Source organism: Oncorhynchus nerka, linkage group LG14 (genome assembly GCF_034236695.1).
Source record: "Oncorhynchus nerka isolate Pitt River linkage group LG14, Oner_Uvic_2.0, whole genome shotgun sequence".
Lineage (NCBI taxonomy): Eukaryota > Metazoa > Chordata > Actinopteri > Salmoniformes > Salmonidae > Oncorhynchus > Oncorhynchus nerka.
The window spans coordinates 61,658,225-61,675,074 of record NC_088409.1 but is presented as its reverse complement, the minus strand read 5'-3'; the positions used below and the strand labels follow the sequence as shown (position 1 = coordinate 61,675,074).

The 16,850-nt window shown below is 41.1% G+C and overlaps 1 protein-coding gene across 1 annotated transcript in view; it reads right to left on the bottom strand.

The window, feature by feature from the left end:
- LOC115141612 (limbic system-associated membrane protein-like) overlaps positions 1-16,585 on the bottom strand; it is a 504,241-nt gene extending 487,656 nt beyond the window's left edge. The window contains exon 1 of the mRNA XM_029680645.2: positions 16,348-16,585. Within this exon, the coding sequence (XP_029536505.1) occupies positions 16,348-16,411 (64 nt within the window). The 5' untranslated portion in view covers positions 16,412-16,585. The remainder of the gene's footprint in view (positions 1-16,347) is intronic.
- Positions 16,586-16,850: the final 265 nt, after the last annotated feature.

Below are 16,850 nucleotides of genomic sequence, written 5' to 3'. Positions count from 1 at the left end.
AGAGGAATGAGTCAAAGGTAGACGTGGGGAGGTTAAAGTCGCCCAGAACTGTGAGAGGTGAGCCGTCCTCAGGAAAGGAGCTTATCAAGGCATCAAGCTCATTGATGAACTCTCCGAGGAACCTGGAGGGCGATAAATGATAAGGATGTTAAGCTTGAAAGGGCTGGTAACTGTGACAGCATGGAATTCAAAGGAGGCGATAGACAGATGGGTAAGGGGAGAAAGAGAGAATGACCACTTGGGAGAGATGAGGATCCCGGTGCCACCACCCCGCTGACCAGAAGCTCTCGGGGTGTGCGAGAGCACGTGGGCGGACGAAGAGAGAGCAGTAGGAGTAGCGGTGTTGTCTGTGGTGATCCATGTTTCCGTCAGAGCCAAGAAGTCGAGGGACTGGAGGGAGACATAGGCTGAGATGAACTCTGCCTTGTTGGCCGCAGATCGGCAGTTCCAGAGGCTACCGGAGACCTGGAACTCCACGTGGGTCGTGCGCGCTGGGACCACCAGATTAGGGTGGCTGCGGCCATGCGGTGTGGAGCGTTTGTATGGTCTGTGCAGAGAGGAGAGAACAGGGATAGACAGACACATAGTTGACAGGCTAGAGAAGAGGCTACGCTAATGCAGAGGAGATTGGAATGACAAGTGGACTACACGTCTCGAATGTTCAGAAAGTTAAGCTTACGTAGCAAGAATCTAATTGACTAAAATGATTAAAATGATAGAGTACTGCTGGGGTAGGCTAGCTGCGTTGTTGACACTACCCTAATCAAGTCGTACCGTTGAGTGTGAAGTTTCTACAATGCTGCTTATCGGGAGCTAGCTGGCTAGCTAGCAGTGTTGGTTACGTTACGTTGCGTAGGAGAACGACAATAGCTGGCTAGCTAACCTAGAAAATCGCTCTAGACTACACAATTATCTTTGAAACAAAGACGGCTATGTAGCTAGCTAGCTATGTAGCTAGCTACGATCAAACAAATCACACCGTTGGGACTGTAATGAAATGAAGTGAAAAAGTGATACTACCTGTGGAGCGACGCGGAATGCGACCGAATGCGAAAGTTCTATTCAGTAGACGTTGGCTGGCTGTTGGCTAGCTAGAGTGTCTCCTACGTTAAGGACGACAAAATAGCTGGCTAGCTAACCTCGGTGAATTAAGATAATCACTCTAAGACTACACACTCTAAACTACACAATTATCTTGGATACGAAGACAGCAAAGACAACTATGTAGCTATCTAATACTACACTAATCAAGTCGTTCGGTTGAGTGTGATAGTTACTACAGTGCTACGGTAGCCGGTGAACGTATGCTAGCTGCTAGGCAGATAGGAGGGCGACGAAATACAATAATAACGCAATTATCACTCTAAGACTCCACACTCTAAGCTACACAATTATCTTGGATACGAAGACAGCAAAGACAACTATGTAGCTAGCTATGTAGCTAGCTAACACTACACTAATCAAGACGTTCAGTTGAGTGTGATAGTACTACAGTGCTACGGTAGACGGTGAACGTGTTGGACAGATAGGAGACGACGAAATACGATAATTACGCAATTATCTTTGATACAACGACGACTATGTAGCTAGCTAAGAGGAAATTGCTAAGATTAGACAAATCAGACCGTTGTACTATAATGAAATGTAATGAAATGTAATGAAAAAGTTATACAACCTGCAGACCGAAGCGCGGATGCGACCAGGATGCGGAAGCGCGGATGCTCAAATAAGTGTGTGAATTGGACAATTTTCCTGTCAAAATGTAATGAGTACTTTTGGGTGTCAGGGAAAACGTATGGAGTAGAAAGTACATTATTTTAATTCAGAATGTAGTGAAGTAAAAGTTGCGAAAAATAAAAATAGGTAAGTACAGATACCCCGAAAAAAGTAAGTAGTACTTTAAAGTATTTGTAAAGTACTTTACACTACTGCCCAAATGCCTTCACACCAGTACATTAGCATACTTTATATACTGTTACACACATACTTATCAAAAAGTATTCAATTACTCCACACATTTTTTGTTAACAAACTATAGTTTTGGTAAGTCTGTTAGGACATCTACTTTGTGCATGTCACAAGTCATTTTTCCAACAATTGTTTACAGACAGATTATTTCACTTACAATTTACTGTATCACAATTCCAGTGGGTCAGAAGTTGACATACACTAAGTTGAGTGTGCCTTTAAACAGCTTGGAAAATTCCAGAAAATTATGTCATGGCTTTAGAAGCTTCTGATAGGCTAATTTACATAATTTGAGTCAATTGGAGGTGTATCTGTAGATGTATTTCAAGGCCTACCTTAAAACTCAGTGCCTCTTTGCTTGACATCATGAGAAAAACAAAAGAAATCAGCCAAGACCTCAGAAAAAAAATTGTAGACCTCCACATGTCTGGTTCATCCTTGGGAGCAATTTCCAAATCCCTGAAGGTACCACGTTCATCTGTACAAACAATAGTACGCAAGTATAACCACCATGGGATCACGCAGCCGTCATATCTCTCAGGAAGGAGACACATTCAGTCTCCTAGAGATGAACATAGTTTGGTGTGCGAAAAGTGCAAATCAATCACAGAACAGCAGCAAAGGACCTTGTGAAGATGCTGGAGGAAACAGGTTCAAAAGTATCTATATCCACAGTAAAACGATTCCTATATCGACATAACCTGAAAGGCCGCTCAGCAAGGAAGAAGCCACTGCTCCAAAACCGCCATAAAAAAAGCCAGGCTACGATTTGCAAATGCATAGGGGTCACAAAGACCTTACTTTTTGGAGAAATGTCCTCTGGTCTGATGAAACAAAAATAGAACTGTTTGGCCATAACGACCATCATTATGTTTGGAGGAAAATGGGGGAGGCTTGCAAGCAGAAGAACACCATACCAACCGTGAAACACGGGGGTGGCAGCATCATGTTGTGGGGGTGCTTTGCTGCAGGCGGGACTTGTGCACTTCACAAAATAATTGATATCATGAGAAAGGAAAATTATGTGAATATATTGAAGCAACATCTCAAGACATCAGTCAGGAGGATAAAGCTTGGTCGCAAATGGGTCTTCCAAATGGACAATGACCCCAAGCATACTTCCCAAGCTGTGGCAAAATGGCTTAAGGACAATAAAGTCAAGGTATTGGAATGGCCATCACAAAGCCCTAACCTCAATCCTATAGAAAATTTGTGGGCAGAACTGAAAAAGCATGTGCAAGCAAGGAGGCCTACAAACCTGACTCAGTTACACCAGCTCTGTCAGGAGGAATGGAGGAAAATTCACCCTAATTGTGGAAAGCTTGTTGAAGGCTACCCAAAACGGTTGACCCAAGTTTAAATTAAGGCAATGCTACCAAATACTAATTGAGTGTATGTAAACTTCTGGGAATGAAATAAATCATTCTCTCAACTATTAAGGTGAATGCACCAATTTGTAAGTCGCTCTGGATAAGAGCGTCTGCTAAATTACTTAAATGTAAATGTAAATGTATTTTTCAGACATTTCATTCTTAAAATAAAGTGGTGATCCTAACTGGATTTTTACTAGGATTAAATGTCAGGAATTGTGAAAATCTGAGTTTAAATTTATTTGGCTAAGGTCTATGTAAACTTCCGACATCAACTGTAAGTTAAGGCCATTCAACCGGAGTTGAAACCTGAGTGAGGTGCACATGTACAGTACATAAACAGATGCATGCGCCATATATTTGTGTGGTGGACACTTGATACGGTCACATGATATTGTTGTGGTATGTCACAAAATCAAGTTACGACCACACATAGCAAAATAATGATATATAAAATTAATATTGATAAGTCTTGCTAAGTGGATGGGTCTCTACATAAGGTGTAAATGGTACAGCCAAATGGTTACTTGCATAGTAGCAATATCAGAAATAGATAGTGTCAATATAAATAAAATCATATACAGTATTTTCAAGAAGAATATCAGTGATAGACGAGGTAGTTATGTGTATACAATCGGGGTAAAGTGGCTGAGCAGCAGGATAATTAATAGTAGCCATAAACGCATGCCATGTGTGTTAGAAGAGAGCCCGTTTCTGTCCTGCAGTTGACTTTGGTGCAGGGCATGAGATGTCCATAGCATCTTCATTGCAAAACTCCCTGATCTTCTCAAAAAGTTAAGTTTGTCTATCTGTGTCCAGTCCAGGTGGTGCTTGTACAGGCAGACCATCTATGGGAGGAAGGATGTCAGCGTTGGGACCAGGTTTCAGCTGCTGCGCGACAGTCCAAACGCTCCTTGGCGACAACACCAGGCTCCAAAGCACCGAAGCTGTAAAACAGGGAATAACAACAACAACATCAAATCTGAAGACATTACAACCTTGCACAACATCAATTCACCTCCCAAGTTTAGATAAGAAGAATAACCTCATACAATGCAATGAAAAGTATTTTTACCTGAAGTGCTGGTACTGCTGGATCTTTACGGAGTCAGGTACGGAGTCAGGTGTTGTTGCCAGCCATAGCTTTCCACCAGCACCGTACCATCCTCCAGTCCAACTAGCTGTGGGATGTTGACCCCTGTCTCTGTGCTGTCCTTCACAACACCAGCCATCTCAGACAAAGTATTCACTCTGGTCTTTCTGAAGAGCTGATTGATGAGGCCGAAGCACCAGTCAGTCGGGGGGCAAACTTGGTGTGGCCTGTGATCAGGAAGTGAAGGTCCAGACTGTGGTGGAGCTTGTGCATGGTCCGCCAGGCACAATACCAGAGCACCAACTTGTTCTTGTTTTGGCCACTGCAGTTAGGTCCCCACGTGTTTCCCCAACTCCGTAGTTGCTTAAACTAGTTGCTCCTACCCTCTACTTTTTTGAACATTTTGTTAAAAATCGCGCAACATTTCAGCGCCCTGCTACTCATGCCAGGAATATAGTACGTTCATATGGTTAGAATGTGTGTATAGGAAACCCTCGGACGTTTTTAAAACTGGTTAAATCACGACTGTGGCTATTACATAACGTGCGTTACATCGGAAAGCGCAGGAAAACCTGATCACAGAAAATGGAAATAAATATCCTTGCGCCACTTCCAGCAATTGTTGACAGTGAGCCGAATTAGATAAGACCGAGCATTCAACTCCCACAGCATCCCCATGCAGTCGAGTATCTTGTGAATTTAATCCTCTTTGATTCTTGGTTGAACCGAAAGAGGGGCACGACGTACCTCCGGTCTCCGCCCAGATCATTCCGGAAGAGCTCTCTCCTGAAATTTTTTCCAAGACGACAGCTAATGAATGTACATCGCCTACGGATGATTTTTATCGCTTATTAACGTTTACTAATACCTAAAGTAGCATTACAAACGTATTTCGAAGTGTTTTGTGAAAGTTTATCGTCTACTTTTTGAATTTTAAAAAATGACGTTACGTTGTGAAATCGCTGTTTTTTTCGTTTATCACACAGTCTACATATAACGATATCTTGGCTTTATATGGCCCGATTTAATCGAAATAAAGACCCAATAGTGTTTATGGGACATCTAGGAGTGCCAACAAAGAAGATGGTGAAAGGTAATGACTGTTTTCTATTTTATTGTGCGGTTTGTGTAACGCCGAAATGCTAATTATTTTGTTTACGTCCCCTGCTGTGCTTTTCTGTTGTAGTGTATTGGTGCATGCTATCAGATAATAGCTTCTCATGCTGTCGCCAAAAAGCATTTTAAAAATCTGACTTGTTGCCTGGATTCACAACGAGTGTAGCTTTAATTTGATACCCTGCATGTGTATTTTAATGAACTTTTGAGTTTTAACTAATACTATTAGCATTTAGCGTAGCGCATTTGCATTTCCAGAGCTCTAGTTGGGACGCAAGCGTCCCAGGTAGAGGTAAGAGGTTAAGAAATGGTGCATGAAGTTGATGACTGCACTGCTGCGTTTGCATGCTTGGGTCAGCTCTCTTTTTGATGGGAGGCATGAGACCATTGTCCTTGTGTGACTGGTTGAGGAGAGTCAGGCGTGTTCTACTGATGCTGAAAGACAAATTACAGACAAATATTTTAGAATTATTATACAATAAATGCGAAATGGCATTCAGAGATATCAATACACACAGTTCATACACGTAATGTTAGCTAGCTAGCCAGTCATCTAAGAGCAAGCTTTAACTAGCAATACAAACCGATTGTCATAGCTAGCTAAAGTACAAATCGGTTCACTGTTAGCTAGCAAGCCAGCCATCTAACCTCAGCTAACATTAGCTAGCTAACAACAAGCTTTAACTTTGGGTCTTTTGTTAAGACATGTCACATTAACTAGCTAGCTAAAAAATGAACTATAATCCCAATAGCAATACAAACTGATTGTCTTAGCTAGCTAAAGTTAACCAAATAGGTTCAATGTTAGCTAGCAAGCCAGTCATCGACCTCCAGCTGGCTAGCTAACAGCAAGCTTTTAACTTGCAATGTAAACAACCTTCTGACAACATTAGAAACGTATAATATTTCAAACTGTAGCTAGATTCTTACCCGTATACATGGATGAAAGCATCACAGCAGACTGCAATCCCTTTTTTTTTTAAAGAAGACGTCCTGTGTCGTTTCCATTTAGTTTGCACAGCTTGTTTGGTCCGTTGTGTTCCACCGATTTCAAAACTCAGTCAAGTTCTTCCGTGACTGTTGATCGCCGTTTCTTCCCCATCACTGTCATCCGAAGACTCTACAATGTCTTCTTCAATGATTATTTTTTAACCTAAATCAGGTGATTTCCTCATCGTCTGATTCATTTTCAGTGTCGTGCCGATGGTCCTCCAGAAAGTACTCAATCGCAACTTTTTCCCACTGATAAATTCAGGGCAGCAATGTTATTGAGAGCAGTAGCAACATATTTGCAGTTCTCCATGGCTAACGTTATATCTTTTGAAAAAACTACAGTTGAAAGGATTATCTATGCATAACAAGCAGCTGATTTTATAGACAAGATGCTACACCGCAGACCAATCTGAAACCCTGCTCACTATCTCAGCTAGCGGGAAGGTTCCTGACTTTTCTTTGGCTAAACCAACTAGGCTCGTAATTTAACAACTTTATTTCTATTTACAAAATGGCATAAAGGTTTGTTATTAAGGCACATGAAAGTTCACATGTTTAAGAAGGCATTTCTGTCCAAAAACTCATTTTGATGACGGCTCTCCTGTGAAGTCATGATTTGCGACATACGCCTAGTTTCCTGAATCGGGTCACTGACATTTACTAGCTACACGTGGATAAAAATAGCTTTAGTGTGCCAGAATCAATTCCAGGTTGAATGATCACCGTCTTCCGTGAATGTTGGAGATGTGCGCATCTGCCAGTAAAGCCAAGATAAAATCAGAAGGCTTGGAACTCAAGAAATGGAGCCAAGGAAGTGTTTGTCAAACACTATAAAGAGACAAAATGGAGTATGTGGTCGGGAAACAAGCGGTGTTTTAAGTCCTCCATTGAAAGAGTGTTTTGATATTTTAACGTTGTAAAAAACTACACTCTGGTAGTGAGCTGGAACCTGACAGATGAAACATGTTTCCGACCCTATTCTGGAGTTACTGAAGCACACTATTAAGTGTGCCAGGTGTTATAGAGAGGACTGGTAAAACAAAGGCTGAGAGAAAGATACGTATTAGCACAGGTACCAAACAGAAACATATGTCCCTTAACATGTCCTTTCTCCTGATGAAACCTAAGTGCCTGTGTGCATGTAACACACACCAACAACATCCTCACCCAGCCAGACAGCAAACAGCTGGGAAGAAATGTACTTAGCCTTGCGTTGATGAAAAATGCAGTGGAGTGGCTGAGTAGGCTGGTTATAGAGGTCAGGAATCAGGAACAGACCGGCTTGTTCAAGACACAGAAGGAGTATTGCTGTCTTAAGTACAAGTGGTACACTACTTCTATACAAGCAAGTGAAAGATGAAAGGAAGAAAAACCTCTTTAGTTGGACTTCAATATAAACATAAGTAGTACAGTATCTATCTGCCGAATTCCAACATTGTGTATGAAGATAAATTAATTAGATTTTTGCATGGGGTATATTTTGCCTATATTTTCCCTCTACTCATTCATATAGCTTCTCCATTCTCATATTTCAGCCATGATGAATACAGCATGTCAGTTTGCCCTGATAGAAAAAACAGAAAAACAAAATGTGGATTTCAACTGCATGATAGTTCTAGCCATTATGATTCTCGCTGGAAAAGGAGTGTTCTACACCTGCATTGCTTGCTCTTTGGGGGTTTCATCTCGGTTTGTTATATACTTTTCTCCCCAATTTCGTTATTTCCAATTGTTAGTTACAGTCTTGTCCCATCGCTGTAACTCCTGTACAGACTCGGGAGAGGCGAAGGTCGAGAGCCATGTGTCTTCCGAAACATGACCCTGCCAAGCCGCACTGCTTCTTGACACACTGCTCACTAAACCAGGAAGCTAGCTGTACCAATATGTCGGGAGGAAACACCGTACAACTGGCGACCATAGTGTGTATGCCCCTGGCCCGCCACAAGGAGCCGCTAGAGTGCAATGGGACAATGACATTCCGGCCGGCCAAACCCTTCCCTACTTCATCAGTCTTAAAGTTATTGAAGGAAGCCCTCAAATTGAATAAAGAAGTCCTTGTAGACTGCTCCCAGCATGGCGGAAAACCTTGCGTCCTTGTGGCTAAACTACCATCAGGATTGTATTGATGTTCTTCGTCATCCCAGAGAATGAATCCTACTTCGACGCAACGGTGAACCCATCTCTATCGTCCCAGACTATGCCCCCAGCATTGGTCGTAACCGTGCCGCTTTCAACGTTGTCAAGAGTCTGCTCCATGGACGGACTGACGTTAGGTATGGTGTGGCTTTTCCTGCACGGCTCCGTATAACATACAACGGCAGGAGAAAGACACACACAAGGCGACCTTTGTATAGGCAAATATTCTACCGAGATTGTAGAGCCTCCAGCCCCAACCTAAATGCCTATTTTGTCGCACCCTCCACACATGCAGAGAACTCCCCTGGCTTAACTGGTGTCTCCAGAGACGCAATCGCTCTCATCGTCACTCAATGCCTTGGTTTACCTCCACTATACTCACATCCTACCATACCCTTGTTTGTACATTATGCCTGGAATCTATTCTACCACGCCTAAAAATCTACTCCTTTTATTTATTTCCTCAGAAGACCCTTCCTCATGGCCACACAGTATTAGAGAGAGGGTAAACTTTCAGAGGACAAAAGAAATCCTTCCATCTCACAGAACTTGAGGTACGAACAAATTTCATGTTCCAGAGAAAGTGTAAAAGATCGGTGAAGAATCCAGCTAAGAACTGGTCCGTTTGTCACAACTTGGGAAGCTCGACAGTGTGGCCATAACGCTGTTTATATAATAGGCTCAGATATGAGGTTTACATCTAATTGTTGTATAAGATGAATAAGTGAGTATGATACTGTTTGTATAATGGTGTAATATGATCGTGGACTGTTTAATGAAGAAAAATTCCCAATTGGATTTGAACTAAATCAGAGGACCGCCCCTGGGACAGCCCTTTTCTGCCATTCCGAATAAAACCCAACTTTGAGAAATGATCAGCAGACCATGTTTTTCTCCATTAGGAGGGGGACAAAGGTTGTAGACCAAGATTACCTCAATTACGAGAGGGCTAAAGGTGTAGAGCATTGCTGAATCTTTTTAACCATACCACGTGGTTAAACTCTTAGACTATCGATACTGACAGAATGAGAACAAGTCTTTGATACTAATTACTGGTCTGCAGCTAGGAATTCGTCATCATTGAACGCGAAGAACGACAACCGCCGAAACATCCATCCTATAACGAATGTCACTTTGAACTATCCCCTCTAACCAAGACAGAGAGGGAGAGAGACGGACAATTCTACAAAAGAAATACTTTTCACCAGCGATCAAGACGACACACTGAGCATAAATATATATATTGATTGCAATTGTTCCCGAATGACTGAGCGTTCATGTGTAAGGGATTAACATTTTAATTGTTATAATTAACTTTGTAGGGACTTCTTAGTCGACCCCCCATTGCCCCTTTGTCTAACAAGCTGCCATGCCGGTTCAGCCCACTAGGGCACATTCTATCATTTCATGTAACCATATTTACTGTTTGTTTATGCATTTCAGTGAATTACTTAGTTAGTAATAAATAAATGATTTAAGACAATTGATGTATGGATGACTCATAGTGAAGACTGGATTCGTGCAGATAACCAACCATTTACGAAGTTTGGAATGAGACTAATGTGAGGTAAAATAAATAAATCATTAATCAGAAGACTATTGATCAGCTATAAAAATATCTGAAAGGTTATATTGGGAAATTATAACTTTGTAATCTTAATACTTTCCTTGGTGCCCCAACTTCCTAGTTAATTACAGTTACATGATTATTCAGTTTAATCGAGTAACTAATTACAGAGAATCTTTGATAAAAACGAAGTCTTCAGTTTAATGATAGTAAAGACACAACACCACATTTGCACACACTGTACATATACTTTTTCTATTGTGTTACTGACTGTATGTTTGTTTATCCCATGTGTAACTCTGTTGTTGGGGGGGGGGTTCTTTTTCATACCAGACTTTTTTTTTTTATTTGCTATTTTTTGGAATGTTAAATCTTTAAATCACCCAGTGAAACTTAAAAGGGTTCTTTCTCATTTAAATCAACTTAAAGTAGATATCGCCTTTCTTCAGGAGACATCTCCGCAATTTTGACCACTCTCTTTTAAAAGGAGTGTGGATCAGTCAATCATATTCTAATTTTCATTGTAAAGCTATAGTAGCATCCATTTTAATTAGTAAAAACATACCTTTCACAATGTCAAGTGAAGAGACGGACTCAGCAGGCTGAACAAAAGTTCAATATTCCTAGATCCCATTTCTTTAGACACCTGCAATTGCGTAGTTTTGCATTATCTTCATACTTACTTCATACTTTAGCCACTTCCCATCATGCCCACCTACCTCCCATCTAGATTATATTTTTTAAAGTGAACACTTATATCAAAAGGAGGCATAAGCATGATCAATATGGTATTAAACTCGCACATATCTGGATTCCCTGACCTCTAAGAACCAATGGGAAGAGAATTTAGGTGAACAACTTTCAGACGTAACTTGGCAGAGTATGCTTCAGAGAATACATTCTTCATCTACATGTCGAAGACATGCTGTAATTAAATTTAAAATAGTTCATCAGCTGCATTGGTCAAAAGCAGAATTATCCAAGATTAGACCATAAATAGATCCCACTTGTGATTGATATAAGCAGGCTCATACTACTTTATTACACGTTTTGGAAATGCCCGAAATTGACAGAATTCTGGATATCAATCTTTGAGATGTTTTCTAAGATACTGGAGAAACCTTTACTGCATTATTTGGAGTGGCACCACAGGAGGCCCCTCTAAACCGTTATATGAGCAAATGCCAGCATGTACTACTCTTCTAGCTAGATATTTTTATAATATTTAAAGTGGAAGGATCAGTTTCCTACTACTTTTAACCAGTGGATAAAGGAAGTTATGCAACATCTCAAACTACTCTGATAGGGGATCCGCAATTACATTTTATAATATCTTTCTAGAAGACATGGACCCAGCTAATTTCACAACTTCATAAACCAACCCAAATTAGAATTTGTATCATAATTTTTACTTTGTATTTACTATTTGATTATATTACTCATTGTATATCATGCCTGCTTTAATTCTTGATTTGGGGTGGGGGTTGATTTGGCAGGGGGTCTGTGTGTGTTCTGCCCTTTATCTGTATAATCATTTTAAAAAATGCAAATTTAAAAAAAAGAGGATTTAAAAAATATTTTTTATATTAACAACAAAAAGCCCAAGATGGCCTCGGTGGAGTATATAAAAAAGAAATATTTGTGAGAGCTTGAAATTGATGTAACCTCTTGGAATTATTTGTCTAGGAGTTCGACATTTCAGTTACTTTCATGCGTTTCAACCTTCTGATGAAACTGCTACATGCTTTGGTGTGCTGCTCAACAGCATTGAATTATATTGTCTACATGAATAGGCAGTTTGTTTGCCCTTGATCTGTGTAGCTTGTGAGCAGGGCCGTAGACACATATGGAGGACAATGAAGTACAGACCTCTGTAATAAAAAATATATTAATAAATAGTCAGGATGTTGAGAGTTAGAATAGTAGAATGCACCATTTCTAAACTTGGCTGTGCATAAGCAGTTTTCTTGTTATGTCACTCACTGACATTTACCCAATAGTGTAAGTCCATGTCAGTGTAATAAATAAATTGTCTAGCCAGCTATTTAAACTTGTAGTAATCATGGCCGAATTACTGACTGGACACGTGCCCGGGGGCCCTGACCTCCAGGGGGCCCCCATTGATTTTGTTAGTCCCCCTCACTCAGATATCATATTAAAATGGCATAACTCATGGCAAAATGTGTAGAATTGTTGGAAATTAGCTATTAAAACTGCTAAAATATCACCCCCATCGGACCTCACTAAAACTCAGATCCTGGCTACGGCCCTTGTGAATTCACAGTGAGTCTTACGTGTTATATGCTTTCACTTTGTGAAGGAAACGTCAGCTAAATTCAATCTGCTAACGTTAAAATGTGATAGTAATAGACCTAAATACAGTCAACAAAACTGCCCTATGTGCCAAAGGTCAGGGGTATATAGCCTCAGTATAAAGTGGTTTTCATTTCCAAACCTCTTCAAAGTGAACAGATTCTTCTCCTGTGCCGAACTAGGCTGCACTCTGGAAAACCAACAACCCCACTGAGCACATCAAGGTCCTGTAGTTCTAACCTGGAGGGATGAGGAGAGAAGCCCCTCCAACACACACCATGCTTACGGTTAGCGATCCATGTTTCACACCAAAGTACCGGAGGATCACAGGCACCAGAAGCCTTGTACAGGGAACACAGAGCTAATTGTAATTTTCCTGGTATGGGGCTCTGAGTAGTGAAGTGTTGCAGACATTAAAGAGGAAGAAAGCGAGGTGGCACGGAGGGAGTATAAAGGTGTATTGCTGTGGCTCCGCTCCATTGTGTTTTATTCCAGACCCAACTCAGAACCTGTCTCTGCTTCCCTCTCTCCCTTCCTGTGGCCACAGCACAGCATTTACATAATTCACAAGCCCAGCACATCCTGCCTACAACCAACCACAGAGACATGGTTGGAATACAGGAAGACCCAACAAAACACACTGGAGTCAATTCAGTCGGATCAGTTTAAATAGAGGGAGTCTGTGGACTCCAGCGTGGGGAGGAAAATCACTAGTCCCCAAAGAGAGATCATCGTGGACTCCAGTGAAAGGCCCGGCGAGAGAGAGCATCAATACAAATCCTCCAATTTAATTAATTCAATCGGACTGTTCAGATCAATCTTTCCAATTCATTTGTGAAGACTGTGTATTCCCTATGCGCCTGACATTCTGAAGGAGGTTTATTTCATGGGTATTGGGTAATGTTTCTTAGTTCTCCGTCCAAGGCTGTTTTGGGGACAGTTCGAGTCCATTCCAAACAGATTTTATTTAAGGATCATTCTCTTGTTTCCGGGGTGATGGCACTATTTTCCTTCAAATAAGCATATTTCAAAATCGTGTTCCTCCCAGGGGCCTAGTGTGCATTGATCACCACATGAAAGGCAATTATTTGTATTACTGGAAAAAGATGAAGAAATCAATTATATCCACAGCTATGCCATCTCTTTTCCTCAGAAAAGATTAACAGCATCTACACCATTAAACAACTCTGTATCTCAAGGTTCCTAATACTTTCCATCAGAAAAGGATGAACCAAAAAAGAAAGAAAGACAATGCATGGCACAAGGCCAAACTGTTATTTTTTTTCAACTGAGAAGTCAAGTTTCTTTTTCAATGTATAGTATGTAAGGGGACAATCTACTTTTGTATAGTATGAGCTATGAAAGCACAGTATATGTGCTCTATGAAGAGCAAACATAGTACACACGCTACATGAAGCAGCCATACTAAAAACGAGACTTTCTCCTGACTACGATAGTAATCTATGGTGCAGTTTCATTACTAGCCTCCACAGAGAAATGAACCATGGGCATTTAGAGCAGCATCTTGCCCTGCCTACCCCAATTCATTAAACAAATTAGCATTATGTTAATAGACTAATAAGGGTAATTGAAAGTTAGATGAAGAGGAAAAGTGGGCCAGCGAGGTGGGCCCGACGTGGTCGACGCCACCGACCTATGGCACCGCCCCAAGGCGTGAGACATGGCCAGACTGGTTAAGCATACAGGGTTCTGTTGGAGATCAATGTCAAAATGCTGCTGTGTCTCTCCTGCTGGGGGTTCCATGTGTGCGCCACAGCAGGTGTGTGCCTAAGTTGAAAAGCGGAGCCGCACACAAAGAAAATGTAGGAGTAAAATGAAAAATATTTGAGATATTAAAGCTAGAATCTTTCATTTTTCTAGGCGCACTGTTGCTCCTAAATAAAATTACAACTCGCACAGCTAAATATTTGGGCAGATATGAGAGTAAAAGGGTTGCACTGTAGAGTCCTGCTAGTGTTAGGAAGACCTCATATGACAGCCCCTAGCAGTTGCTTATAACATACATTCTGCTGTCATGATAAGGCAGAATCATGCATTGCATTTCATAGAGAATATATTAAACATTTCATAAGTTAGTGCTGGAAGCCCCGAATGTTGTGGTTTCATTCAAAGCCATTTTCAAATTACGCCCCATTGAGTTGTTTATTAACTACAGCGCTGGGTTTGACAGCACACCATAACGGCACACACATCTCCTTTTAAAATCACCCAATTTACCAAATTATTTCACTGGTCATGTCACAATGACAATATTTGACCAAATTAGAATTAGTCTGCACACAGGGGTCATTGGCCATCATCAAGAACACCCCAAAAAAACACTGAACCTCTTGGCAACAGCATAAAAAACACAGAGCCACAAGGTAGTCGGTTCAAATCCTGTGCAGGCCAACCATCGAATTTGCTACATTAGTGTTAATAGTGGGATGCTGCAATGAGGCCATCAGAGATGTGCCCAGGCATGAGTCACATTACCTTAGTACAACCCCAGAAATCTGTTCAATGGAAGCCTATTGGTGTTATGTGTAGATGTTGTATTGCACATACCGTCACAAGAAGCTGTCTGAAACTAGGCAGGGATGGGCCTGGTTGATCCTAATATGGGAGATGGAAAGCTACTGGAAGTGGGGTTGGAGGACCAGTAGGGTAAACTCTTCCCTCTGGTCTAAAGGAGACCCAAATGCCCCAGGGCAGTGATTGGGGTGAGGTCACTTCCTTCAAATGGTTCCATCCCTCGAACGAGACATAGCACCCAAGATCTGACTCTGTGAAAATAGGGGTCCTGGCTTATTACCATAATACTATTTGGGGATGAATGAACTAGCTCCCACTTGGTTCATTTAACCCCTCCACTGTCCTTCGCTCGGCAACTCTTCCCCAGGGTCGTTATTTAATTTAAAATAGTTCTCTGATTTAAAAAAAAAAAATACCTTTCTAAAACTAAGCAAGTCAGTTAAAAAAAACATTTTTTTTTTTACAATGAAGGCCGACACCGGCCAAACCCTGACGACGTTATAGCCTAAATGGCTCAGGCAACTCCCATTGTAAACTAAAGCTTGAATAAATTAATACTAGACACTTATGTATCATTATTTAAGTTACTGTATCAATTAAGTCACTTGACAATGCACCACGTTGCAACTTCAACCAACCTGTCTGACACTTAATTATTAAGCTACAGTGAGATCTCCCCACAAAGTAGAATTTTCAGTAGGCTACAGTGACAGATGAAGCCATCAGCTTCGAAAGCTAGCAAAATCAGACAGACACGAGTGTCATTAATTATACAACCACAAAGCGGTGCACATAAAAAAATATTGCAAGATTCAAACTCAGCTGGGACATCACAGACGACATGTCACTTAAGAAATCATTTTAAAACTTGTGGCTTAGGCAATTTCCCATGAACTCTCGCCACTGAATGTGTCCTCCGCCACCCCACTCACTTTGAATCTTATCGCTGTCAAGTACTTTTGAATATCTCCCCCTCTGCGTGTGTGTAAGTGTAGCCTAGTTCTCTATGTTTGCATAACTACACAGTGTGTCAAGAGAGCAATAAATAGGCAAGGGTGAAAGTCATAAATACGGGGGATAAATAATAAGTAGTAAAAGACACCAGATGTAGCCGATCAGAGTTTCAAAAGCAGACGCCCAGCAGGCGTAAGAACACAAAAGGGATTCCTCTGTAACTCTAAACTGAAAAGAGTCATGTGACTGGTAATCTAAAGCAACATAATTATATAAAAAAATAAATAGAATGCAACACGTACCTTGAAATCCAAAGAATAAAAAGAACCCCGGTATCCAAATTGTGTGTATCCAGAAGGAATTCATGTTGTCCTCGTCTGCTTCAAAACCTCTCCTGATAGTCAATGTATTTCAAGTGCAGGTCTCGTGCAATAATTTCGTGAGCAGGCAGTATCGTTTTTTGGTAGAAATGATGCTCAGAGGGCGTATAGCTCGAAGGCTATGTCCTAATGCTGCAGAGCACTATACTATACATCTCAAGTGCTCGTGTGCTAAACGCATCCTTTTTTGAAATCACGAATAGTTGTGCGCTTCAGCGCTTGCCTCTCCTGGTCGTCACTGTCACCTAGTGGTTAAGCAAGTACCTAGAAAATCACAAATTGGACATCATATTCTGATTATTGATAAGGATACGGACTCATGCTGAACGGGGGAGTCACCAGTCAACCTATGTTCCATCTGTGTTTATTGTTCAATTTTATTTTTATTTTATTTTTTAAAGCAACGCTGTATGGATCGAAGGTCA